Consider the following 26,662-nt stretch of genomic DNA (forward strand, 5'->3'; position numbering starts at 1 on the left):
GATAGGGCCGGTTGCTCTCCCCCTGCTAAATAGAAGAGAATCACCACTTTAAAAGGTGTCTCTTTGCTCAGTTAGCAGGGAGCAGGAGAGATAACCAGATTATCTGTATAGAAGATCCCAGTTATCTGTTTGGATTATCTATCTATCTATCATATTTTTATACTGCCTGATATGTATATCATCATCATCAGTTTTATTACGGCCATTGGCCAGCAGAAATGGTAGTAACAAATATATACAATACGTCAATAAAACAATGCTAAAACACAATATGACAGATTACAATCAATAATAAGAAATTATTTAAAAACAACAGACAGCTCTCGCAGTTAGGCACTTAATAGGGACCTCAACCTAGTGGCAATATAGAAAAATTTAGCCACAGCTGCTGTCGTCCCAGGGCTCAAATCCGCGAGGCAGTAATAAGTATAAAAGAGATCACACCTTCCGGGAAATTTAAGTAACAAAGGGGAGATGAGCTCTTCTCTAGCGTCCCGATACAACGAGCAGTACAACAACACATGGGTGACAGTTTCCAGAAGGCCAACGCCACAAGGGCAGAAAACCGGAACAGGATTATCTTTTGCAAACCTCCGATCCAAAAGAGAAGAGGGCAACACATTGAACCGGGCCTGGGCAAATGCAGCCCGAAATTTGGAAAAATGTAGCGTTGTCAAATAACTAGCACCTCTATCTCCCCAGGGTGGCAAAATCCCAAAATGTAAAAGGGAGCAAGTCCTATTGGCCAAAGACATAAGTTCCTGCCGTTCAGTATCGTGCAACCGGAGAAATAATATTTCCTTCACCTTATTATATTCCCAAGTGAGGAGTTCTGAAGGAGAAAGGCCCAGTTGAATAATTTTATTATTTACAAATAATAATAAAGCCAAGGGTTAGGATAAGAATCCACCCATAGCTGTTGGAAGATATGTATATCTCTAGGCGATGTACAAAATTTAAAATATTTAAAAGTCACAAATTAAAATTACATGACAATAAGAACAATAGAATTAAATTATTAAGACAAGTTTTTAAAAAAATATTAAAATTAATTTTAATCAAAAGCCTGAGAGAACAGGAGGATCTTCTTGAAAACAAGCAGAGAAGGAGATGCTCTTATTTCAGCAAGAAGGTTATTCCAGAGCCCTGGGGCAGCCACAGAAAAAGCCCGGTCCTGGGTCGCCACCGAACGAGCCAGTGGCAACCCTAACCGGACCTCTCCAGAAGATCGTAACAGGCAGCAGGGATTATGACAAAAGAGGCGCTCTCTCAAATAGTCTGAGCCCAAGCCATTAAGGGCTTTATAGGTAAGAACCAGCACTTTGTATTTCACCCGGAAACATATTGGCAGCCAGAGCAGCCCTTTAAGAACCAGTGTTTTCTAATCTGGCTGCCACATTCTGTACCAATTATAGTTTCCGGACTATGTACAAAGGCAGCCCCATGTAGGGCGCATTACAGTAGTCAAGCCGGGAGGTTTCCAGCATATGTACCACTGTTTTAAGGTCATTCACCTCTGGAAACGGACGTCGCTGATGTATCAGCCGAAGCTAATAAAACGCACTCCTGGCCACCTCCTCAACCTGAGGAACCAGGGAGAGCTTTGGGTCCGGGAGCACCCCCAAGCTACGTACCTGATCTTTCAGGGGGAGTGTCACCCCATCCAGATGTAAACCCTGGATTAAATGCTGGTTAACTGGAGCAGTTTGACCACAGTTGTCCTGACATTCTGCATTCTCACAAACAGCTGCTCTGGGCTCACTAGTCCTGATTTAACTTTTCCTTGTGATGGTTTAAAAACAGCCTGCGTCCCCCCAAAAAACGTTTTTCTTTTTGGATATTTCCCCCAAGTGTTTACAAATACAGGTGGAAAGTAACAGGCTCACTAACACTTATTAACTTTTCAACCAGGATCAGTATGATTGTGTGAATGCAGCCATAATAATGCAGAATGCAAACTGCCACGAAGTTGAGGTTAATATTTCAGATGCATCCCCGAAGATGCTTGACCCCCATATCCTCACTGATCACGTTGAGAAGTGTCGGGTCCTCAAATTTTGACGTCTGGCGTGTTACACATCTGATCCTGCTTTGGAATCCACAGAAACTTGAAAAGATCGAGATTGCCTTCAATGGAAATACTGCCTATTCTTATACCCATTGAGGGTGGGCTTTTTTGCATTCTAATGAGCTAAGATGTCCGCATCATAGAATTGTATGAGACCCTTTCCCACTTTTTGTGTGTGTTCAGTTTTCAGTTTTTTTAAAAAAATAAAAATAGACCACCCACTTACAGAGAAGTTGAATGTGGACTGTGGCAAGGCTGAATGTCTGTTTTCATTTTAGGAATCTGAGGAGGGGGTAGCATTCTCCTGACTTTTTGGCAGGATATTACAGACCGTCGGCATACCGCAGGGTTCCATCTGCGCTGTGGGAGAATATCCCACCTCTGCAGAATCCCAGCACTGGCTGTTTTCTGCTTAAGTGCAGAAGACTGGAGAAAGGGCAGGATATGAAGTGGGGAATATTGACAAAACTCTCCTGTTTCAAAAAAACAACACCAACCACCTTAAAGAGCCAAGGCAAATTGGCTCTGGTTGGAGAAACCAAGTTGTAGAGGTATCTTTGGCGAGAGGCTTTTTTTTTTTTTTTGGATAGGGGGAGTTAGGCCACCCCGCTTCTCCCATTTCTGTGCTTCACTTTGCATCTCTGCTCTGGCCAGGAAGACGTGTGGTTTCTGCTCTGAGGTTTCTGCTTCCTGAGCACAATACAAAAGGGGGTTTGTGTCAGAGGGGAGGGCCGTTTCAACGGGGGGGGGCCTGCGGGATCTCCTTTCCGGTTTTGCATTGATTTGTCCGATGCCGTTTGAGTTAAATGTGCCCCAACGTTTCACAGGTAGAAGTGGGAGCATTTGTGTGAGCTGGTGAGGAGCTGTGTTTTTGTACCAGAGTTCACACCCTGGGAGTGACTGTCCCCGTCACACTATCTAGAGGGGCGCTGGTCTTGTGGCAGCAAGCATGCATGGTCCCCTTTGCTAAGCAGGGTCTGCCCTGGTTTGAATTTGAATGGGAGACTACATGCAAACACTGTAAGATTTTCCCCTGAGGGGATGGGGCCGCTCTGGGAAGAGCACCTGCCTGCTTGCATGCAGAAGATTCCAAGTTCCCTCCCTGGCAGCATCTCCAAGAGAGGGCCAAGAGAGACTCCTGCCTGCAACCTGGGAGAAGCCGCTGCCAGTCTGTGCAGACGATATTGAGCTAGATGGACCAAGGGTCTGACTCAGTAGAAGTCGGATGTTCCTATCTGCATGTTTGCATGCAGAAGGTCCCAGGTTCAGTCCCTGGCAGCATCTCCAGGTAGGGCTGGGAAAGACTCTTGTTTGCAACCTTGGAGAAACAGCTGCCAGTCAGTGTAAACAATACAGAGCTAGATGGACCAAGGGTCTGACTCAGTATATGGCAGCTTCCTATGTTCCTATTTCATTCTTGATGGACTGCTCTCCTTCACTCTCCAATAGCAGTGAGGTACCCATAAATACAAATATTATCTGCCGCTGTTCAGCCAAAATTCTCAAAGCAGTCTACTCTAAAAAATAAAATAAATAAGATGCTTCCTTGTTCCAGTAGGGCTCACAATCTAAAAAAGAAATATGTCAGACACCAGCAACAGACACTGTAGGGATGCTGTGCTGGGGACGGATAGGGCCAGTTGCTCTCCCCCTGCTCAGTAAAGAGAATCACCACTTTTAAAAGGTGCCTCTTTGCTCACATTAGCAGGGGTTCTGCTCTGCAGCAGGTGAACAATCGTTTTCCATTTTTTGTAAAGAATGAAAGAAAATATTTAATCTCACAGTGGACCTGATTGTACTCCTGATAGCTGCAACTCAGAAATTCTATCCAGACATTTCTTTGGACATGCGTTCAGGTGTCTGTATACATGGTTATGTTTTTGTGTGAGTCACTGTACATGGAACATAGAAAGCTGCCGTATGCCAAGTCAGACCCTTGGGCCATCTAGCTCAGTATTGTCTACACTGACTGGCAGTGGCTTCTCCAAGGTTTCGGGCAGGAGTCTCTCCCAGCCCTACCTGGAGATGCTGCCAGGGATTGAACCTGGGACCCTTCTGCCTGCAAAGCAGATGCTCTGTCATGGAGTGACGGCCCCACCTCCTAAGGGAAATATCTTACCGCAGACAATGCTCACATGTAGTCACCCATCCAAACACAAACCAAGGCGGAACCTGCTTAGCAAAGGGGACAATCTATGCTCACTTCCGCAAGAATAGCTCTCTGTAACTTCATGTATTTCATTTCAACGTGAAGATGGGATACAGGTGCTCTCAAATGCAGGGTGAAGATAGGAAGCACACTACTGTACGTGCATTGAGCATAATAGTCCAAACCGTCCATTCTGTCTGGGGATGATGGGAGTTGTAGTCCAACAACATCTGGGGACCCAAGTTTGAGAACCCTTTAGAATATAAGAACAGCTCTGCTGGATCAGTCTCAAGGCCTCTCTAGTCCAGCACCCTGTTTCCCATCGTAGCCCACCATTTGCCTCTGAGAAGATAGGAAAACAGGAAGCTGCCATATCCTGAGTCAGACCCTTGGTCTATCTAGCTCAGTATTGTCTTCACAGACTGGCAGCGGCTTCGCCCAGGTTGCAGGCAGGAATCTCTCTCAGCCCTGTCTTGGAGATGCTGCCAGGGAGGGAACTGGGAACCTTCTGCTCTTCCCAGAGACTCTCCATCCCCTGAGGGGAATCTCTTGCAGTGCTCACACTTCTACTTTCCCATTCATATGCAACCAGGGTGGACCCTGCTTAGCTAAGGGGACAAGTCATGCTTGCTGCCACCAGACCAGCTCTCCTCTCCTAATCACAGGCAAGAGGTATGTGCATGCCCTCTCTCCTGCTGTTGCTCCCCTGCAGCTGGTATTTAGAGGCATCCTGCCTCCAAGTCTGGAAGTGTCCTGTAGCCACTAGATTAGTAGCCATCCATAGACCTGCCCTCCATGAATTTGTCTAAGCCCCTTTTAAAGCCATGCCATCTCCACATCCTGTGGCAGGGAATTCCACAGATTAATTATGCACCTTGTGGGACCAGGCCTTCATTTTGTTGGCCCTAAATCTCCTGTCGGTCAGTTTCATGGGGTGACCCATGAAAATGCACAGTTGCGCGGGCATTGAACATAATGTCCAGATAGGGTAAAGGTGTTCCATATTTACTCTCTGGATCGTAGTTATGGGGGGAGAAGGGAAGAGAAGGGGTAGCTATTATGCCTGTGCCCTTGAGCCAAAAGACCTTTTATACACACACACACACACACACAAATGTGCACTCACTCACTCATTTAATTTCCACCTGGAGAGGAGGGCTAAAACATGACGGCATTTTCGAAATATCTAAAATATTGGTGATTTGCAAGAGAGCAGTACCCGATTTCAGGATCATCTCAGTGGTGATCAGGGAGAACTGGAATGTTTTGGTTTCCAAATCATGGCCCATTTGGGAACCTCTCACCTTCTGGTCCCCGTTTTCCTCAATTCCAAATTCCCCACACACCCTACCTTGGGTTGCTAACAAGCCCTTTGATTCAGACCAGCAACCATTTAAGGGAGCTTGAACTGACGCATCATCTGCATCCTAACCAATAAATTAGTTGAATATAAATATGTTTGAGATCATCCCAAACCTTGGGGCCCTCTTGGAAGATACTGCATGATGTCCAAGAGATCTTTGCAATTTAATCAACAAAGCCTTCCTTGTTAGGAAGTAGTTTTAACTATCTTTTTCTGCTTCATTCATGATGACAGTAATCCAGCAAAACTCACCCTTTTTGTTGGTTCTGGCCAGTAATAAAGTGATCTGAAACAAAAACCCATCATGGTCTCCGTGAAAAACAAATTGTTGCCCTTCGTTTACTGCTCTTCCAATTTAAGCATATTTATTTCTTTAAAACATTTATGTCCCAACCCCTCTAGAACAGTTCTGCTTGGATTGCTCACAAGAACAATACAAGAATATAAAATGTAGGGAATTAGCTGAAAACAGGGCGCAGTTAAAACCAACCTTTAAAAATTGAAAAGTTTATGAACTCTTTAAAAAACAAAAAAACAAAACCCACCAGAAACAGACTGCAAATAAAAACCATAAAAAGCCTCTTTCAAATGATAGTTCTTCAACATTTTTGAAGTTCCTGAGGCAGGGAGTGTGTTGAAGCTTTTCTGGGCGGGCGTTCCAAAACTGAGGGGAAAGGCAGAATCTCTGTTGTTAATTGGCTGAATTGACTTTTGCCAATTAGTTGCACCTCCAGCAGTTAATCAACTAAAGGTGTTGTTGATTAACCTATCAGTTAAGCCTCATGTTTTCCCCACTGTGGTCTTGGGAACTGCCTAACCCATGGTGGACGGTGCCGCTGCGTCTCTTCCTGCCCGTCTCTCTCTTCTCACCCTGCCTTGGCTTTAACTTGAGGCTGGTCATTTGCCGATTTGGGAGTTTCAGTACTCCAGTCCAGCAAATTTCAATCCCCAACCTGGTAAATACCCAGCCTTTGTGGCACAAGTTAAAGCTGGAGGGAGGGGGTGCATTACGGTCCATTGCACCCACTTGCCCTGCCCTCTGCCCTTCTCTGGCCCGGTGGAACTCACCGCCACTGTGCCTAACTGTTCACCAGTTCCTGCTGATAGCCCCTAGTTCATCGTTTGATAGTGCTAGACATTTGGGGTCATCAGTCACCCCTCACAAACACACAAATTGTGTTTTAAATTGTGTTGCTTCATATTTCATGTTTTGTTCCAGAATACAGAAGTCAACAGTTCTCCTGCTGCTTATTTTATTTGGTTTGATTATACTTTGTTTTTATTCATGAATTTCACAAAAAGGCGTTCTGAACCCCACTGAAGTGAGTTATGGGGAAATTAAATTCTACCTGGCCAAAATACTAAATTTACACTAAAGACCCCAAGATGGTGAAAGCTCTTACTCAATTAACAGCCCAAATGATAGTTCTGTGTAGCAGTTTGTTTGTTTTTATTTAAAATACTTGCATCTCTTTTTTTGTTTGATAATCTTGAGTATTTATATTCTTTAAGATAAGGGATGTTGTTAAGACAAAATACTGTATTTACCTGAATCCAAGATGAGGTTTTATGTGTGTGTGTCTTAAATTCACTATTTATCCTTTTGGGCAAATAGTATGACCTATATTTAACCCAAACCTTTAAGGGGCTCATCTTCTCAGGGTCACCTTCTATTCAGGTAAATACGGTATTTATATCTCGTTGTTAGAACAAGGAGTTTAAAATGTTTTTAATAGTTTTTAACGGTCTTAATATTGTGTTGAATTCTGAATTGTGTTCATTCTGTTTTGAATTTGTACCGTTTTTATTGTAAACTGCCCAGAGGCATAGGTTTGGGGCAGTATACACATTTGTTAAATGAATAAACCATTGGTTGGTTCATTCCCACCTCAAGGGAGTTTGGATTTGAAGGAAAGGGGGCGTGAGTAAGGCATCGGGGCCTGTGGGAATCGATTTGGGGATGCCCATTCCAGTGCTTTCTTAATTCACAGTCTTCCTCTAGGAGCTAAAAGGGGGTTGGTCTAGAAGTCCTCCATGGATCCCTTTCAACTCTAACATTCTCTGATTGGATCTTTCCTCTGTTTGGTTTGGGGATGGAGCTGGACTTACTGACTCTTGTCTAAAATGTGGTGTGTTGTTTTGTGGGGTGCAGAGGGGAGGGGAGGGGAGGAGGGCCTGCCCAGCGCTGTGGGGATTTTTGAAAGCCTGGTGCCTAATTCTGACCCATAACCGTCTCTTTTGCTCTGACTTTGCTTTCCCCGCAGGATGGCGGAACCGCGCTTTAACAACCCCTACTTCTGGCCGCCTCCTCCCACCATGCCCAGTCAGGTAAGGAACTGCAGTATCCTCCCCAACACGCTCCCCGCCCCCCCCTAAAAAAAATTGCAGCTCTCAAGCTTTGCAAAAAAGAAAGAAAAGAAGTGAAAGTTTCTAGCTCAGAAACATATCTACAGCCCTCTTACCCATCTCTGTCTTTGTAAGACGAAACTTTAAAAAAGAACTGTAAGGGAGGAGAGCTGGTCTGGTGGTAGCAAGCATGACTTGTCCCCTTAGCTAAGCAGGGTCCACCCTGGTTGCATATGAGTGGGAGACTAGAAGTGTGAGCACTGGAAGAGATTCCCCTCAGGGGATGGAGCCGCTCTGGGAAGAGCATCTAGGTTCCAGGTTCCCAACCTGGCAGCATCTCCAAGAGACGGCTGAGAGAGATTCCTGCCTGCAACCTGGGAGAAGCCGCTGCCAGTCTGTGAAGACAATACTGAGCTAGATAGGCCAATGGTCTGACTCAGTATTTGGTAGCTTCCTATGTTCCTAACCGTACTTTGAAAAGGTGCTTCTGTGCCCAGTTAGAAGGGATGATTCCCAAACTGCATGCCACAAGAGCACCTGAAAAGGAATACCTGCCCCAAAGGGCTTGCTTTCTAAAAAGAAATACAAGGGACACCTCCAGTAGGGACAGTTACTCCCCTCCCCAAATAGGAAAGAGTTATGAAAAGGTGCCCCTTGGCCCAGTTATCAGGGTTGATTTCCAAAGCTTGTGCCACAAGATGGAATGAAGTTCCCTGCCCCCAAAGAGCTTACAATCTAAAAAGGGATGTAAATAAAAAGGAATGCACAGCATTCACTGGAGGGATGCTGTGCTGGGGTTGGATAAGGCCAGCTACTCTCCCCTGCTAGAGAGGCCACACTTGAAAAGATGTCTCTTTACCTAGGTAGTAAGAGTAATTGATTCCCTGTACCAAAGGGGCTCATGGTCAAAAAGGAAACTCAAAGGAGACCCCAGCAAGAACAACTGGAGAAATGCTGGGCTGAAAAGGGACAGTTGCTCCCCCCCCCCGGCTAAATATGAGAGAGCCATCACTTTACTCAGTTAGCAAGGGTGAGTGCCACAAGAGATATATCTCTCCCTGCCCCCAAAGAGCTTACAATATAGAAAGGAATATATATTAATCCACTGGAGGGGTGCTGTGCTAGGGTTGGATAGGGCCAGTTGCTCTCCCCCTGCTAAATAGAGAGGATCGCTGCTTTTAAAAGGTGCCTCTTTGCTCTGTTGGCAGTTCCAAACTTGGTGCCAGGAGCAGGCCTGAAGGTGGATCCCTGCCCCCAAAGAGCTTACAGTCTCAAAAGAAATGTAAGGGAGACCCCAGCAGTAGCTACTGGGAGGGACGCTCTGTTGGGCGGGACAGTTGCTCTCCCCCTGTTAAACAAAAGGAAGGCATCCTTTGAAAATCTGGGAAGAAGGATTTGCGTGAGTTGCTGGCTGGCGTAGCTGCTGTAGTTCTCTGCTGGGAATAATCTCCCTCTTTTAAGCAAAGTGGCGATTCCCTTTATTTAGCAGGGGGAGAGCAGCTGGCCCTATCCATCCCCAGCACAGCATCCCTCCGGTGGCTGTTGCTGGTGTCTCTCTAATGTTTCTTTTTTAGATGGTGAGTCCTTTTGGGGTCAGGGGGCCCTCTTTAATCGTTTATTTCTATCTCTGCAAACTGCTTTAGGAACTTTGCTGGAAGAACATTGGTCTATAAATATCCATCGTATTCGTGTTTGTCGTCTTCTTTCCCCCAGCTGGACAATCTGGTTCTGATCAACAAAATCAAGGAGCAGCTCATGGCAGAGAAGATCCGGCCGCCCCACTTGCCCCCGACCTCGGTCTCTTCACAGCAGCCTTTGCTGGTCCCCCCCTCGCCCGCCGAGAGTAGCCAGTCCATCATGTCCATCCCCAAGCTGCAGCAGGTGCCCGGGCTTCACCCCCAGGCTGTGCCCCAGCCGGATGTGGCCCTGCACGCCCGGCCAGCCACCAGCACCGTCACAGGTATGCCGTCGGCGCTGAGGGAAGAGGTTGGCAGCGTCTGGGAGGCGGGACAGCGCCAGACTGGGCGGCTTATTGTTACAGAAAAAGGGCGGCGCGTGCCGAATCTCGGTGTTCGTTTACACAAGTTTCTAGTCCTCAAGGCTGACTTGGGGTAAATGTGTTCCGAGTGCTGATGCCCATTGATGGTGAACATAAGAACAGCCCTGCTGGATCAGGCCCAAGGAGGCCCATCTAGTCCAGCATCCTGTTTCGCACAGTGGCCCACCAGATGCCTCTGAGGAGCCCACAGGAAGGAGTTGAGGGCCTGCCCTCCCTCCTGCTGTTACTCCCCTGCAACTGGTACTCAGAGGCATCCTGCCTTTGAGGCTGGAGGTGGCCTATAGTCTCCAACTACAGGTGAAACTCAGAAAATTATAATATCGTGCAAAAGTCCATTAATTTCAGTAATGCAAATTAAAAGGTGAAACTGATATATGAGACAGACGCCTTACATGCAAAGCGTGATAAGTCAAGCCTTAATTTGTTATAATTGTGATGATCATGGCGTACAGCTCATGAAAACCCCAAATCCACAATCCCAGAAAATTAGAATATTACATGGAACCAAGAAGACAAGGATTGAAGAATAGAACAATATCGGACCTCTGAAAAGTATACAGTGTACTGTGCTTGATTGGCCAGCAAACTCGCCTGACCTGACCCCATAGAGAATCTATGGGGCATTGCTGAGAGAAGGATGAGAGACATGAGACCAAACAATGCAGAATTGCTGAAGGCCGCTAATGAAGCATCCTGGTCTTCCATAACACCTCATCAGTGTCACAGGCTGATAGCATCCATGCCACGCCGCATTGAGGCAGTAATTGCTGCAAAAGGGGCCCAAACCAAGTACTAAATACATATGCATGCTTATACTTTTCAGAGGTCCGATATTGTTCTATTCTTCAATCCTTGTCTTCTTGGTTCCATGTAATATTCTAATTTTCTGAGATTGTGGATTTGGGGTTCTCATGAGCTGTACGCCATGATCATCACAATTATAACAAATTAAGGCTTGACTTATCTCGCTTTGCATGTAATGCGTCTGTCTCATATATCAGTTTCACCTTCTAATTTGCATTACTGAAATTAATGGACTTTTGCACGATATTCTAATTTTCCGAGTTTCACCTGTATAACTACTCCAACTATAGCCCTCCAACTAGTAGCTGTTGATACTTGGCCTTCAAGGTCTCTCAGGGGTACATTCATGGATGTCATCATCGAGTCCATCCACCTTGCTACTGGTTGTCCTCTTCTTCTCTTTCCTTCCACTTTCCCCAGCATTATGGACTTCTCAAGGGAGCTGGGTCTTTGCACAATGTGTCTGAAGTAGGATAGTTTGAGCCTGGTCATTTCTGCCTTGAGTGAAAATTCTGGATTGATTAGTTCTAGGATCCATTGGTTTGTTTCCCTGGCTGTCCACGGTATCCTCAAAAGCCTTCTCCAGCACCAAATTTCATAACATACACTTTGTTTATGTTACATAAACAAATAGCATATTACATAAACTTGTCACATAAAATCAATATAAAACAAAACTGAGTGAAGCAAACGAAAAGCCTGGATTAACCGTTCCGGACACACCACGAGCAGATCTCAATTGCAGCCCTACAAAATTTGGCTCCCGGATGCGAAACAGCGGTGTATTTATCAGAGGGAAATAAGTTAATATAAAATCCATCAGAATTACTTGGCTCTCTCAGTTCTCCAGAAGAAATTCAACATTTTTAATGTAAGCAATCACGGCGGCCAGGATAGTATATGCACAAAAATGGAAAGACACTAAAATGCCCTCAAAAGAAGACTGGTTGATAAAAATTTTGGAATATGCCGAGATGGCAAAACCTACAGCACTTATAAGAGACAAAAATTTGGAATGTTTTAAAAAAGATTGGGAACCATTTTTGCTTTACTTCAAGAAATATTTTCCAATATGGACTTTTCAGTAGGGTTTGAAATATAGTAATAAAAGCAGGGTGTGTTGGGTATATCGAGTAGTATTGTGGAGTATATATGTTTTGAATTATTATAACAATGGTTTATATGTATAGTTATTGTGAACCGCGCAGGTAGGCAAGCGGGATGTCAATATTCATGTGTAGAAATTAGATAAATGAATGCAATTTGATTGTAAAAGCTATTGCAAAATCCAATAAAATTTAAAATGCAAAAAAAATAGAATTACTTGGCTCTCTCAAAACAAGAGGAGCAGTCCATCTAGAATGCAAATCACGATGGAGGGCAGCCACAATCAATTGTGGCCAGGGATGATGGGAGTTGTAGTTCATCAACATCTGGAGGTAGTTCATCAACAGGTAGGGAACGACAGCTCCCATCATCCCCAGCCACAATTGATTGATGCCCCCCACCGACAATGGTGGGCCGCCCCTCCGCTTTCTCTGCACGTGCCGATGTCTGTGTGAGCCTTTCCCTTCTGCCTTCCAGGGTTGGGGCTGGGCTCCCGGGCCCCCGCTGTCAGTACCTCGGAATCCAGTGCGGGCACGGGCACCAGCACCCCCTCTACGCCCACCTCCAGCAGCCAGAGCCGCCTCATTGCCTCCTCGCCCACCCTCATCTCAGGGATCACCAGCCCTCCGCTCCTGGACACCATCAAGACCATCCAAGGTCACAGCTTGCTGGGGCCCCCCAAGGCGGAACGGGGCCGCAAGAAGATCAAGGCGGAGAACCCCTCGGGGCCCCCCGTCCTGGTGGTGCCGTACCCCATCCTGGCCTCGGGAGACATCGGCAAAGAGGGCAAGACGTACAGGTAGGGATGGGGAGGTTGGGGCTGTGCTCTGGACCCCTCTAGGCATGTGGGGTACCGTAGCTCCGTGGCAGAGCATCGGATTTGCACGCAGAAGGTCCCAGGTTCCGTTCCGGGCAGCCTCTCCGGGTAGGGCTGGGAAAGACCCCTCTGCCTAAAAGAGCCGCTGCCAGTCCGTGTAGACCGTGCTGAGCTAGATGGACCAAGGGTCTGACTCAGTAGACGGCAGCTTCCTCTGTTCCTAGGAAGGATAAGAAATGGCTTATCGATATGGAGGCCCGGAGCATACAACCCCCTTGCTGAAGCTCAGAGGGTCTTGGCGTGGTCAGTGCTAGATGGGAACCCCCTGTATGCCCCCTTTGGGGATGGGACCATAGCTGAGTGGAAGAGCTTCAGCTCTGCATGCAGAAGTTTTTAAATTATATGCAGAGAGTTTAAATTTTTTAAAATTTAAATTTTTAAATTTTTTCAATTGTAAGCCACCCGGGGAATTGTATATGGGGAGGTACAGACCTGTGCAAAATATATCAATAAAATAAAGGCCCCAGCTTCCATCCCTGGCAGCATCTCCAGGGAAGGCTGGGAGAGACTCCTGCCTGCAACTTTGGAGAGCCGCTGCCAGTCAGTGATGACAATACTGAGCTACCTGGATCAGGGGTACTATGCCAGTTCTTGGGTTCTTCTTTCCCCCTTCTCTGACCCTGGTGCTTGGGAGAAAAGGTCGACGCCCTAGGCTGGAAAGCCAACATAGGTCCATAGGAAGCTTCCTTCTACTGAGTCTGACCATTGGTCCATGATGCTCAATATTGTCTACTCTGACTGGCAGCAGCACTCTCTGGGTGCCTGGAGGATTCCGGCCGGCGTCTCTCCAGGCCCTACTTGGAGATGCTGCCAGGGAGTGAACTGGGGACCTTCTGAATACAAAACAGCTACAGCCCAATCCCTTAAGGGGAATATCTTACAGGAGACAGCACTCACATGTAGTTTCCCATCTAAATGGAAACTAGGGTGGATTCTGCTTAGCAAAGGGGACAATTCATATTAGGGGAGGAGGCCACAAGACCAGGCAGATCTTGTGGGTGACCCAAGCGATATCCACTGGACCCCATGTGAAGTATAGAAAAACCTCTTGAAAAGATGGAAGCTGCCATATGCTGAGTCAGACCCTTGGTCCATCCAACTCAGCGTTGTACACCCAGACTGGCAGCGGCTTCTCCAAGTTTGCAGGCAGGAATCTCTCTCAGCCCTGTCTTGGAGATGCTGCCAGGGAGGGAACTTGGAGCCTTCTGTTCTTCCCAGAGTGGCTCCATCCCCAGAGGGGGAATCTCTTCCAGTGCTCACACTTCAAGTCTCCCATTCATATGTAACCAGGGCGGACCCTGCTTAGCTAAGGGGACAGGTCATGCTTGCTACCACCAGACCAGCTCTTTTCCTGCATAGACTAATCAACTGAAATCACGGCCCAGCTGTTTCGGAGCGTCTCGCAGTGCGCACTTTGCAACGTTGTCCTTCTCCCGGCAGGTGTAAGGTCTGCCCGCTCACCTTCTTCACCAAGTCGGAGATGCAGATCCACTCCAAGTCCCACACCGAGGCCAAGCCCCACAAGTGCCCACACTGCTCCAAGTCCTTCGCCAACGCCTCCTACCTGGCGCAGCATTTGCGTATCCACCTGGGCGTCAAGCCCTATCACTGCTCCTACTGTGAGAAATCCTTCCGCCAGCTGTCTCACCTCCAGCAGCACACCAGGTAAGCCACACGCGCTGGTAAGTCCGCCGTTCGTCCAAGCCGAAACGGCTTCGTATCGGGGTGCCCGAGAGCGCCTTGCCCCATCGGTCCCGAATCGGACCTTAAGATCTTCTTCGGAGGCCATCCTCTGAGTGCCCCTGCCAAACGAGGCGAGGCGGGTGGCTACCTGGATCGGTCACGCTTCGGGCAGTTCTCTCTTTAGACAAGCCCCGCTGTCAGCGTGGGAGGCGGGCCGTGAGGGCGATTGACGCGACGGGGGCGGGACATCCCCCTCTTCGCCCCGCTGCACACGGACCAATTTTATAACGTCTGAACGGGGATTTTATCTGCCAGATTTCCGAGAAGCGCAAAAATCCGCCCCTTGGACCTGTTGTCCCACAGTGGTCCCGGCTCACCACCCCGAACCTCACTCTTGCCCCTCTTTCTGCTCTTCAGAATTCACACCGGAGACAGACCCTACAAGTGCCCTCACGCCGGCTGTGAAAAGGCCTTCACGCAGCTTTCGAACCTCCAGGTGAGTCAAGGGAGACGGGGAGAGCGAGCAGGGATGGGGAAAGGTGTGCCTCGTGCGAGAGCTGAAGAGAACATCTGCATAGCTGGCAGAGCTTTTGACGTCGTTTGAATTCCCATTTCCTTATGTTGCATTTGCACCTCTGTACTGTGGATTTAAGGTCTCTCTCATCCAGTATTCAGCTTCAAACGGTGGCAAGTCACCCTTGGAAGCTTAGAATCTGTTCCTCCCCTGCTGTTTCTAGCAGCGCCTGATTTTCTCTGGTATACTGCCCCTACAAAAGGAGGTTTTGCTCATCACGTCCCTCATTTCCAACTGCCAGTATTGGTTTTTTGTAAGTTATATTTTGCCGCCATGAGTCCATTTGGGAACCACAAGGGTTCTCAAACTGGGGTCTGCAGATCGGTGCTGGACTACAATTCCCACCATCCCCAACCACAATGGCCTTTTTCTGCCAGGTTTCTGAAGAATGAAAAAATTCCACATATTTGCCCACCAAAATCAGTATGTTGGGATGGTGGCATCATGTTGAATGTTCCCTTCCCTCATAGTTACAGATGTGTAGGACATGCCCAAGAAAAATCTACTTGCTGTTCCAAACCCTTCTATTTTTATGCCATTTCCTGTTCTGCGGTAGTTCTGAAAAGTGCCAAAATTTCCCACATTTAACCACCAAAATCAATGTGTTGGGAGGGTGCCGTCATCTTGAACGTTTCTTTCCTCCTCTCATAGCTGAGGATGTTTGGAGCAAGCCAAAGAAAAATCTGCTTGCTGCGTTCCTATCCCAGATATTAAGATATTAAGCCATTTTCTTTTTCTGCCAGCTTTCAGAAGTACACTGAGGGAAATAAGTATTTGATCCCCTGCTGATTTTGGCCGTTTGCCCTCTGACACAGAAATGACCAGGCTATAATTGGAATGGTAGGTTTATTGTAGCTGTGAGAGACAGAATAACAACAAACAAACCCTCAAAAGCCCAGTGCCCAAAAGTCAGCGATGGATTTGCATTGTAGTGAGGGAAATAAGTCTTTGATCCCCTATCAACCAGCAAGATTTCAGGCTCCCAGGTGTCTTTTCACTATATGCAGGTAACGAGCTGAGATGAGGAACACCCTCTGTAAGGGAGTGCTCCTAATCCCAGCTTGTTACAGTACCTGTATAAAAGACACCTGTCCATAGGAGCAAGCAATCACTCAGCTTCCAAACTCACCACCATGCCCAAGACCAAAGAGCTGTCGAAGGATGTCAGGGACAAGGTTGTAGACCTGCACAAGGCTGGACTGGGCTACAAGACTATCGCCAAGCAGCTTGGTGAGAAGGTGACTACAGTTGGCACGAGAACTCGCAAATGGAAGAAACACAAAACAACTGTCAATCTCCCTCGGTCTGGGGCTCCATGCAAGATCTCACCTCGTGGAGTTGCAATGATCATGAGAACGGTGACAAAGCAGCCCAGGACTACACGGGGGGAACTTGTCAATGATCTCATGGCATCTGGAACCATAGTCACCAAGAAAACAATTGGTAACACACTACGCCGTGAAGGACTGAAATCTTGCAGTGCCCGCAAGGTCCCCCTGCTCAAGGCAGCACATGTACAGGCCCGTCTGCAGTTTGCCAATGCACATCTGAATGATCCAGAGGAGAACTGGGCGAAAGTGTTGTGGTCAGACGAGACCAAAATCGAGCTCTTTGGCATCAACTCAACTCGCCGTGTGTGGAGGAGGAGGAATGCTGCCTATGAGCCCAAGAACACCATCCCCACCGTCAAACATGGAGGTGGACACATTATGCTTTGGGGGTGTTTTTCTGCTAAGGGGACAGGACACCTTCACCGCATCGAAGGGACGATGGACGGGACCATGTACCGTCAGATCGTGGGTGAGCACCTCCTTCCCTCAGCCAGGGCATTGAGAATGGGTCGTGGATGGGTATTCCAGCATGACAATGACCCAAAACACACAGCCAAGGCAACAAAGGAGTGGCTCAAGAAGAAGCACATGAAGGTCCTGGAGTGGCCCAGCCAGTCTCCAGACCTGAATCCCATAGAAAATCTGTGGAGGGAGCTGAAGGTTCGGGTTGCCAAACATCAGCCTCGAAACCTTTCTGACTTGGAGAGGATCTGCAAAGAGGAGTGGGACAACATCCCTCCTGGGTTGTGTGCAAACCTGGTGGCCAACTACAAGAAACGTCTGACCTCTGTGATTGCCAACAAGGGTTTTGCCACCAAGTACTAAGACATCTTTTGTGAAGGGATCGAATACTTATTTCCCTCACTACAATGCAAATCCATCGCTGACTTTTGGGCACTGGGCTTTTGAGGGTTGTTATTCTGTCTCTCACAGCTACAATAAACCTGCCATTCCAATTATAGCCTGGTCATTTCTGTGTCAGAGGGCAAACGGACAAAATCAGCAGGGGATCAAATACTTATATCCCTCACTGTATGTCAAAATCCCCCATCTTTGCCCACCAAAACCAGTATATTGAGAGAATGCCTGACGAGATGGGCATCTTTTCTTCTTCGAAACAAAGAAAGCATGCTTTGTTTCGTAGCTGACAATGTGTGTTTAGCAAACCCAAGGCAAATTTACTTGGTATTCCCACCCCTTTTATTTTTAAGCCATTGTTTCCCCCCCAGGATTCCTGAAAAATGCCAGGTTTCTTCATATTTGCCCACCCAGATCAGTGTGTGGAAAGGGAGCCATCATGTCTGGGAAGAGCAGAAGGTTCCAAGTTCCCTCCCTGGCAGCATCTCCAAGACAGGGCTGAGAGAGATTCCTGCCTGCAACCTTGGAGAAGCCACTGCCAGTCTGGGTAGACAATACTGAGCGAGATGGACCAATGGTCTGACTCAGTATATGGCAGCTTCCTATGTTCCTATGTCGGTGGTTGCCTTCCCTCAGAGTTAGGGATTCTGAAAAATACGAAAAGGCCTCATGATTGTCCCTAAAAATCAATATGTTGGAAGGGTCCCATCACGTTGAACATTTGTATTCCCTGTTTCACGCCTTTGCCAGAGGCAGGCCGGAGGCAGGGCCGGCATGAGGAAGATCTTGCTCGGAGAAACGGCCCTCATCACTGGCCAAGGCTTCCTTATTTACTGCCCCCACAGGCTTCGTAACTCTTGCAAGACCCAAGTGTGGGATTTGGATAGGAACATCGGAAGCTGCCATATACTGAGTCAAACCCTTGGTCCATCTAGCTCAATATTGTCTACCCAGACTGGGAGCGGCTTCTCCAAGGTTGCAGTCCAGAGTCTCTCTTAGCCCTATCTTGGAGATGCTGCCAGGGAGGGAACTTGCAACCTAGATGCTCTTCCCAGAGCAGCTCCATACCATGAGGGGGAATCTCTTCCAGTGCTCACACTTCTAGTCTCCCATTCATATGCAACCAGGCCAAACCCTGCTTAGCTAAAAGGACAAGCCATGCTTGCTACCACAAGACCAGCTCTCCTCCCTTATGGGATGGAGTCCCAGGTCTCACAAGGTGGGGATGGTTGGTATATAAGGAAGCAGTCTTCCCTCTAACAGGGATTCCCAGATGTTGTTGACTACAACTCCCAGAACCCCCAAGCAAAAGCCATTGCAGCTGGGGATTCTGGGCGTGGTAGTCAACAACATCTGGGAATCCCTGTTGGAGGGAACAATGTGAAACCCTGGCTAGTGATTAGGGCCAGTTCTCCGAGGAAGACCTTCCTCGTGCCAGCCCTGACCTGCCCTGCCTCCGGTGGTCCCCTGCTCTGCAGGGATGTCATGTATGCACCCATGAGAGAGCTCAGCACCCGAGGAGCACAACAGCAACAACATCATTTATATACCGCTTTTCAACCAAAGATTCCAAAGCGGTTTACATAGAGAAATAATAAATAAACAAGATGGCTCCCTGTCCCCAAAGAGCTCACAATCTAAAAAGAACCATTAAGATAGACACCAGCAACAGCCACTGGAGGGATGCTGTGCTGGGGGTGGATAGGGCCAGTTGCTCTCCCCCTGCTAAATGTAGAGAATCACCACGGTAAAACGGTGCCTCTTCGGACAGTTAGCAGGTTGGTTGCATTTGTGCCGAACCCCGCTGTGGGGAGAGAGACCGGTGCTCGAAGAGCACGTGAGGCCAGCACACCAAAAACCGCAGATCCACAAAACCATTGACTGCTAGACTGCTCCTCTATTTTTCAGCCACAGATATGTGAAACCGTAGAAGGACCTGTGGATAACGAGGTCCATCTAACGAGGTTTCCCCGGGTTACCCAGGAGAGTGCCTTCTTCTGCATGATCCCCACCACACATTAAGGTCATCGAGAGAGGTCCGTCTCCGTATGCCGCCAGCTCGTTTGGCAGTGTACACCAAATGCACCTGGTGGCCACTGCGTGAAGCAGGATGCTGGACAAGTTGGGCCTCTGGCCTGATCCAGCAGGGCTTGTTCTTATATTCTTACGAGTCGTAGTTCAGCAACATCGGGGGACCCAAAGACCTCTCCAACTTGTTGATGCCTTTCCCCACACCTTTTCCAACTCTTCTGATGTCCTTTTAGGATGCCTTTTCTCAAAACTTGAATTGTTCATGTGCGTGTGTGTATTTTATTTTTTCCCCTTGGTGCCGCGTCCTGCCCGCTGCCGCCACCCAGTCTCACCAACGGCAGCACAACAAGGACAAGCCCTACAAGTGTCCGAACTGCTATCGGGCGTACTCGGACTCGGCGTCGCTGCAGATCCACCTCTCCGCACACGCAATCAAGCACGCCAAAGCCTACTGCTGCAGCATGTGCGGGAGGGCATATACTTCAGTAAGTGCCCATCTGTCGAGTGGGGGGGATGGTTAGAGCCTTGTGCAGAGATCCAGCAGTAGTCGGGGCCGGCCGTGGGATTTTTGGCACCCTTGGCAAAGTGCGACTCCCACCCTTGCCGAGAAGAGTGGTGCCCCAGCTTTAACGAGTCATGCAGACTGCTCATTCACCAGGTCAAACGGCCAGCCTGCATGGATGACTATCCCGCGCTGGTTTGAGGATCTAGTGGGAGAGAGTTCCCAATCTATTATGGGGCTGAAACTCCAACACTTCAGAAATGAAACGATGTTGTTGTGGATTTGGAAATCCTGCCTATTTCTTTTGGAAATGAACGCCGAAATGAACTGCACCACCGTGCAGTTCTTCAGGGGTTCAATGCAAGAGGGGGAGGCATAAAAAATGGGCAGTGTTCCATTCTGGCACTGCTTATGCGTGCCCCCAGAAGAATGGGTGCCCTAGGTCTGCCTAGTGGGCTGGCGACCCCTGGCAGCAACCCCAGCTATCACAGCAAAGGCCCTTTTTGCTCGTGAATTATCCCCTTTGCCCAGTATGAATTGCCGCATCTGCTAAGGAGGGCCTGCCCTGGCTTGCATTTGGATGGGAGACCGCATGTGAGTTCTGCAAGATATTCCCCCTTGAGGATGGGGCCGCCACTCAGTAGTAGAGCATCTGCTTGCATTCTGGAAGTCTCAGGTTCAATCCTTGGCGGCATCTTCAGGTAGGGCTGGGAGAGACTCCTGCCTGCGACCTTGGAGAAGCCGCTGCCAGTCTGTGTTGACAGTACTGAACTAAATGGACCAAGGTTCTGACTTGGTATAAGGCTTCCTGTGCCTGTACCTGTGTTCCTGTACCTTCAGGGATTGGGACCATAGCTCATTGGTAGAGCTTTTGCAGGCAGAAGGTCCCAGGTTCAGTCCCTGGCAGCATCTCCAGGTAGGGGTGGGAAGGACTCCTGCCTAAAACTTTGCAGAGCTGCTGCCAGTCAGAGTAGACAGTCCTGAGCTAGATGGACCAAGGGTCTGACTCAGTATATGGCAGCTTTCCATGCTCCTCGGAGGGGCCTGTGGGCAAACGAAGCAGCTGTCTGATGCCCAGCGCTACTGGCAACCGTGCGAACTGGAGGGGAACATCTCTCTGAGCGACATTTTCAGCCTCCCCAGCACCCCGGTGGCATTTTTGTACAGTGGTCCCTCGACTTACGAACTACTCGACATCCGAATTTTTCGGCTTACGAAAGGAAAAAGTGGCCGCACGCTTAAGAATTTTTCGACATCCGAACGGAAAACCGTTGGCGGTTTTAGATGCAGTTTCCTCGACTTACGAATTTTGATAATGTGGTCGTTGCCCCATGGCGAGCAATGCTCCGCAGGAGTTTGCAGAGTTTGCATTTTGCATGCCTTTAAAGTGCACTTGATAAAGAGTTTTGCACATAAAACTGGGTGTCTGGGTCTTTTTCCTAGGCTCCGGAACGAATTAATCCGTTTCCAATGCATTCCTATGGGAAACCGCTTTTCGACTTACAAACTTTTCGACCTACGAATGTGCATTCGGAACGGATTAACTTCGTAAGTTGAGGGACCACTGTATATGCATGCTCTATATCGGAGCTGCTCAGATTCAGCCCTCCTGCAGATGCTGGGCTACAACTCCCATAATCCCTGGCTATTGGCCACTGTGGCTCAGGATTATGGGAGTTGTAGTTTGGAAACAGCTGAGGGGGGCCTAGGTTGAGCAGGCCTGGTGTATATCCTGTATATCCTGCCTTTTGCCCCCATGATGGGATTCCAGGGTTCCCCGGAGATCTCTCATCCAAGCCCTGGTGCTTGGCTTCCGTGCCGTGAGGTTTCCGCATCACGTGCCTTCAGACCCTGACGTGGCGCTTGGGTTCTGTTTCTGTTCTCGAGCCTCGGTTGTGGGCGAGGCTGGTGTGGCATCTCCCCAGTCTGAAATCGGGAGGGTCTCCCGCCTCTTCCTTTGGGGGCCGTGGGGATGGCCACAGTCTTTCTGGAGGGCAAGAGAAAAGAGTGTGCCTTGCAGGAATTTCCCCTAGAGTGATTCAGTGGCTGCGTTTGGCTCACACCCTGTGGCCTAACCACTTCCCATGGTCTGTTCGTCTCTATTTCGGGACGGGGAGAGCCGAGTGGGAGACCTCATCCCTAGCCCACCTCGAAGCTTCCTTCATTGGGTGGAACATAGGAAGCTGCCTTATACTGAGTCAGACTCCTTGGTCCCATCTAGCATAGTGTTGTCTACACTGACCGGCAGCAATTTTCCAAGGTTTCAGACAGGACTCCTTCACAGCCCTACCGGGAGATGCTGCCAGGGAGTGAACCTGGGATGTTCTGCTTGCAAGCAGATGCTCTGCCTCTGAGCTATGACCCTATCCCCTAGGAAGCTGCTGTCTACCGAATCCGACCCTTGGTCCATCTAGCTCGGTATTGTCTGCACTGACTGGCAGCAGCACCCCATGGCTGAAGGGCAGGAGTCTTTCTTGGCCCTATCTTAGAGATGCTGCTCGGGCATGAAGCTGGGACCTTCTGAATGCAAAGTTTCACTGAGCTGTGGCCCCCTCCCTCTAAGGGGAATACCTTGCAGCAGAGAACACTCTTATGTCATCTCCCATCCAAATGCAAACAGAGGCAGGCCATGCTTAGCAGAGGGGACAATTCGTGCTCACTGCTGCAAGACCTAATGGTGCAATGGGGAAATGACTTGATTTAGCAAGCCAGCGGTTGCCGGTTCGAATCCCCGCTGGTACGTTTCCCAGACTATGAGAAGCATACTGTGCAGGAGGAGGCCGTGGTCGACCCCTCCTGTATTCTGCCGAAGACAACCACAGGGCTCTGTGGACTCGACGGCACACTTTGCTTTCCTGCAAGACCCCGCGATTCCCTGGCTAGCGAGAATGAGAAGACCTGATCCTGTCTGGCTCAAATGGATGCGTTCTCTTTCCACGTCCGCCCTCTGACCTGGCTCTCTCTCTCTCTCTCTCTCTTTTCTTTCCGCCCCAGGAGACCTATTTGATGAAACACATGTCCAAGCACACAGTGGTCGAACACCTCGTGAGCCAACATTCTCCTCAAAGGACGGAGTCGCCCGGCATCCCCGTGAGGATCTCGCTCATCTGAATCCGGGGGAGCCCTCTCCTCACGCAGCCCCTCTGGCGTTCCCGAGCCGGGAGGGAGAAGGACCGGACAGTTTGGAATACGCTCCCGAGGACCACCGAGGCCTCCTTGCCCGCCCTTCAGGGGTGTCGCGCATCTCTGGCGGCCAGGGTGGAGAGACCAGTCTGGACCCGTGAGCGGTCCTGGCCCGTGACCCTGTTTGGGTGGGGAGCGCGGAGGCTTCTCCTTCCATTTCTGGTGGCAGCCAAAGACGATGCCAGCGAGCACTTTTGACCCTCTGCGCTTCCCTCCCCAAACACACAGACCCCCCTCTGGCTTTTTCTTTTTGTTTTTCGGAGCCCTGAGATCGTCTGTGGTTTTTTTAAGACCGCGGCTGCACGGCATGATCGGTGGCGGGAGAGTCCTCGCCTGGCGCGAAGGCGGCGCCAACCTCTTCTGCACTCTGGCGTCACCGGGAGACCCTTTCGGACAAGAAATGCCGCGAGGTGCCATTTGAGGGGGGTCCCAGCAGGTGTGTGGCGCGGCCCCAAGCGATAAAGGCGTGTTGGCCGGGGCCGAGAGCAGAGTTCCGGAGACGTTGCGTGGCATGCGTTCCGAGCCACCGGCCAGGGCTTGGTGGCCAAAGTTGGCAGAGTTTTTCGGAGCGACAAATCCAGGCAGGATTGATGCATCTGGGCATGCTGAGCGGGGGGGGGGGGATGAGGGGGGCAATCTTTAGAACAGGGCTGCACAACCTTGGCCCTCGGGGACTACAACTCGGCATCAGCCACCGTGGCCAACGGGGGATGATGGGAGTTGTAGTCCATCCTTTTCAGGAGGGCTGAAGACGGCCAGCCCTGCTTTAGAGGACGGGAAAGCGGAGCGGAGCACGGCGCAGAACACTGGGGCCGGGGAGGAAAGGGTCGCGCGGGCACGGACTGCATGATGGGTACAGGAGCATCCCATCACCTTAGCCTTGGGGGGCACCTCCTCTCCCCTCCCCACCTTAATTGTGTGGGGCTAGCATCTGCCTCTGCTTTCCCAGTGGAGAGGAAAGGAAGTTCCCCTGGCACTGTGGAGTCTGTTTCTCCTCCCGTCATCTTCTCCCCCCCCCCATCCAAGCGAAGCAGTTTCTACTGGGTTCTCGATCTAGGCCACTTTGCTCTGCCCCCCGCCCTCCCCCCGACACACACACCCCCTACACGGACCTCTGTGTCCCTGCCACGGGGGAGGAATGTTTATCCATGCTGGCGGTTTGAGGAATCGAGGCAAAAGGGAAATTGTTAAGAGTGGGTTAGAGTGGAGGCCCTCGGGGACTACAACTCCCCTCGGGGACTACAACTCTCCCCCCCCCCTCTTGGTTTATGGGTGGCGTTGTGGCGGCGGCGTCTGCAGCGTCTGCCTCCCACTCTGGGGTCTCAAGTTGTCTGCCCACAGCTTGCAGAAAAGAGAAATAGACGACCAGCCGGAGTAGCGATGCCCGTTTTGGGTTCCGCCGCCCAAGAGCCAGGGAAGGCGAGAGGTCGGCACAGTCCCTGCTTCTGGGGTGACTTTGAACAGCTCCGTACCGAAGAGAGGAGCACACTTGATCCCGCCTGCCCAGCCGCTGGGGGTTATGGGGTTTGTAGTCCACAGCAGCTGGCACTAGTTACAGGGAACCCTGGTCCTGGCCAGTCTCTTTATTTTGTGGCGTTTGTTGCCTTGCCTGGTCATTTGGGAGCCAGAAGTGTTGCTACCGTTTCATGGCGCCTAGAACTGCTTGGACAGCCCTCGGCGGGGTGTGTGCGTGTGTGTTCCCAAACTGCGGTGCTCCAGCTGTTGCTGAACTACAACTCCCATCATCCTCAGCCACAATAAGTTGTAGCTGGGGGTGGGGGCGGTGATGGGAGTTTTAACCCAGCCATATCTGGCATATCAGAGGTTGGGGACCCCTTTCCCAGGCCATGCCAGGGCGAGTCTGGCCTTGTTGTGGCCAGTCGGCCTGAGGCTTTCCAGCTGTTGGATCACAGCTCCCATCACCCTCTGCCACAGCACAATGCAGCAGGGTGCGATGGGATTTGTAGTCCAGCAGCCGTCTGGCGGGGCGCTCCCTGCGTCCCGGAGGCCGGTATTCCCTGTAATATAGGCCACGTTCCCTCTAACAGGGATTCCCAGATGTTGTGGACTACAGCTCCCAGAATCCCCAGCTTTTGCCCGGGGGTTATGGGAGTTGTAGTCCACAGCTTCTGGGGATACCTGTTAGAGGGAACACTGAAGATAGGCTCTGGGGAGTGACCCCATGGCAGGGCCCTTGGAAGCCCTGCTGCCGTGGAAGGGGCCAAGAAGCGAGGCATTGGCCGACAGCAGGGATTCCCAGTCGGTGGTACTCCAGACGTGGCTGGACTACAACTCCCAGCACCCCCTGCGACCATTTATTGTGGCTGAGGATGATGAGAGTTGTAGTTCAACCACATCTGGAGTAGCGTGGGGGGGAGGGACACCCCCATCCTACGGGTACCCAGGGGAGCCTTCCCGCCTAAGGTCATCCACAAGACCTTAGGTGGGCCCTTCCTCCCCACAGCTTTTAAGTTTGGGGGGTTATTTCCATCTGAATTCGCCTCCCCTCTCACAAATGACTGCTAAGGACAAGATTCTCTGCCCCAAGGTGACAAAACCTAGGGTTGTTTCAAAAAGCAAAAAAAAAAACCACCACTCCCACCCCGAAGCTGTGGGTCAACTGGCCAACCCCCCGAACCTCCCCTGTAGATCAAGGAAGCACAACTTCAGCCCTCTGGCTGCTGTCTACACCCATCATCCCTAGTGACCATTGCAGCAGGGGGTGATGGTTGTTGTAGTCCAGCAGCAGCCAGAGTGTGGGGTGCCCCCTTTTCCAGCAAAGGGACAAATATCCCATTCCAGCCCCAAAGTCGGAACGAAGCCCAATTTAATGCTCCCATTACAATGGCTTCGCTTGCCAACATGCGGTGTGTGTGGATGGAGCAAACCTATATATATATTTTTGCAATTTCTTTCTTCAGAATGCCATGCAGACGCCTCCACGCTGCCAGGAGGGGAGGGGGCAAAGCCAAACCTCCCCCCCCCGAAATAAGCTAGACTTAAAAACCACCTCTATCTTATGTACTTTTCAGTTCCATTTTTTGGATATGAATTAACTGTGTAATTTTTTAAAACACTTTTTAAGCCTTAAAAGAGAAGAAAAATATCATTTTGGGTTTTGATTTTATCAGGTTGTTTATCGCTGTTTATATTAATTTGATTTTCCTCTTTTTTTTAAACCCCGTTCGCTTTGGTCTCTCTCGGTTTTTGAATCGATGTTGTACGATATTCAATATTGTAGCCTTTTTTGGTCCGCATGTTAATAACTCTGTAAATAGGACTCTTATACATCATGTTAACACATTTTTCTATATAAAAAAGCCCAAGCTGCATCTAGCTAGATCCCCAGTTATTACCTTATTAATGGGGGGAAAGGAAGAAAAAAAAATCTTTTCAAATAAAGGTCCCCCCCCACCCCTTTCCTCGTCTTGATTTGTGGAAACAGGAAGACAGGTTGGGGAGGACAAGTCTGTTCCGCCAACAGGGGTTTGCGTTGTTTAAATTGGAAAAGGAAAAAGACATTTTTAAAAATGCTTTGTATTTCTCTGTTGTGGAAAAAGGAATAATAAAATGTCTTTGCAAGTTTGGGCTGGACTGCCAGAGTTCCTCTCCTGTTTTGAAGGGGGGAGTTACTGACACATATATGCTGTAGGCCTAAGGCTACGAGCCAGAGAAACAACATGGCAGTTGTAGGAAGGCTCACTCTAGCAAAAAGGTATGAGCAGCC

The 26,662-nt window shown here is 49.4% G+C and overlaps 1 protein-coding gene across 10 annotated transcripts in view; it reads left to right on the forward strand.

The window, feature by feature from the left end:
• The window catches only part of ZNF362 (zinc finger protein 362), a 91,427-nt gene extending 64,898 nt beyond the window's left edge, over positions 1–26,529 (forward strand). For all 10 annotated transcript variants that reach the window (XM_053281517.1, XM_053281514.1, XM_053281523.1 and 7 more), the window contains 7 exons: positions 7,845–7,908; positions 9,640–9,886; positions 12,374–12,695; positions 14,214–14,438; positions 14,874–14,952; positions 19,577–19,735; positions 22,747–26,529. In XM_053281517.1, the coding sequence (XP_053137492.1) occupies positions 7,846–7,908; positions 9,640–9,886; positions 12,374–12,695; positions 14,214–14,438; positions 14,874–14,952; positions 19,577–19,735; positions 22,747–22,863 (1,212 nt within the window). In that variant the 5' untranslated portion in view covers position 7,845 and the 3' untranslated portion in view covers positions 22,864–26,529. The remainder of the gene's footprint in view (positions 1–7,844; positions 7,909–9,639; positions 9,887–12,373; positions 12,696–14,213; positions 14,439–14,873; positions 14,953–19,576; positions 19,736–22,746) is intronic.
• The last annotated feature ends 133 nt before the right edge of the window (positions 26,530–26,662 follow it).

This window comes from Hemicordylus capensis, chromosome 16 (assembly GCF_027244095.1).
Source record: "Hemicordylus capensis ecotype Gifberg chromosome 16, rHemCap1.1.pri, whole genome shotgun sequence".
Classification (NCBI taxonomy): Eukaryota; Metazoa; Chordata; class Lepidosauria; order Squamata; family Cordylidae; genus Hemicordylus; species Hemicordylus capensis.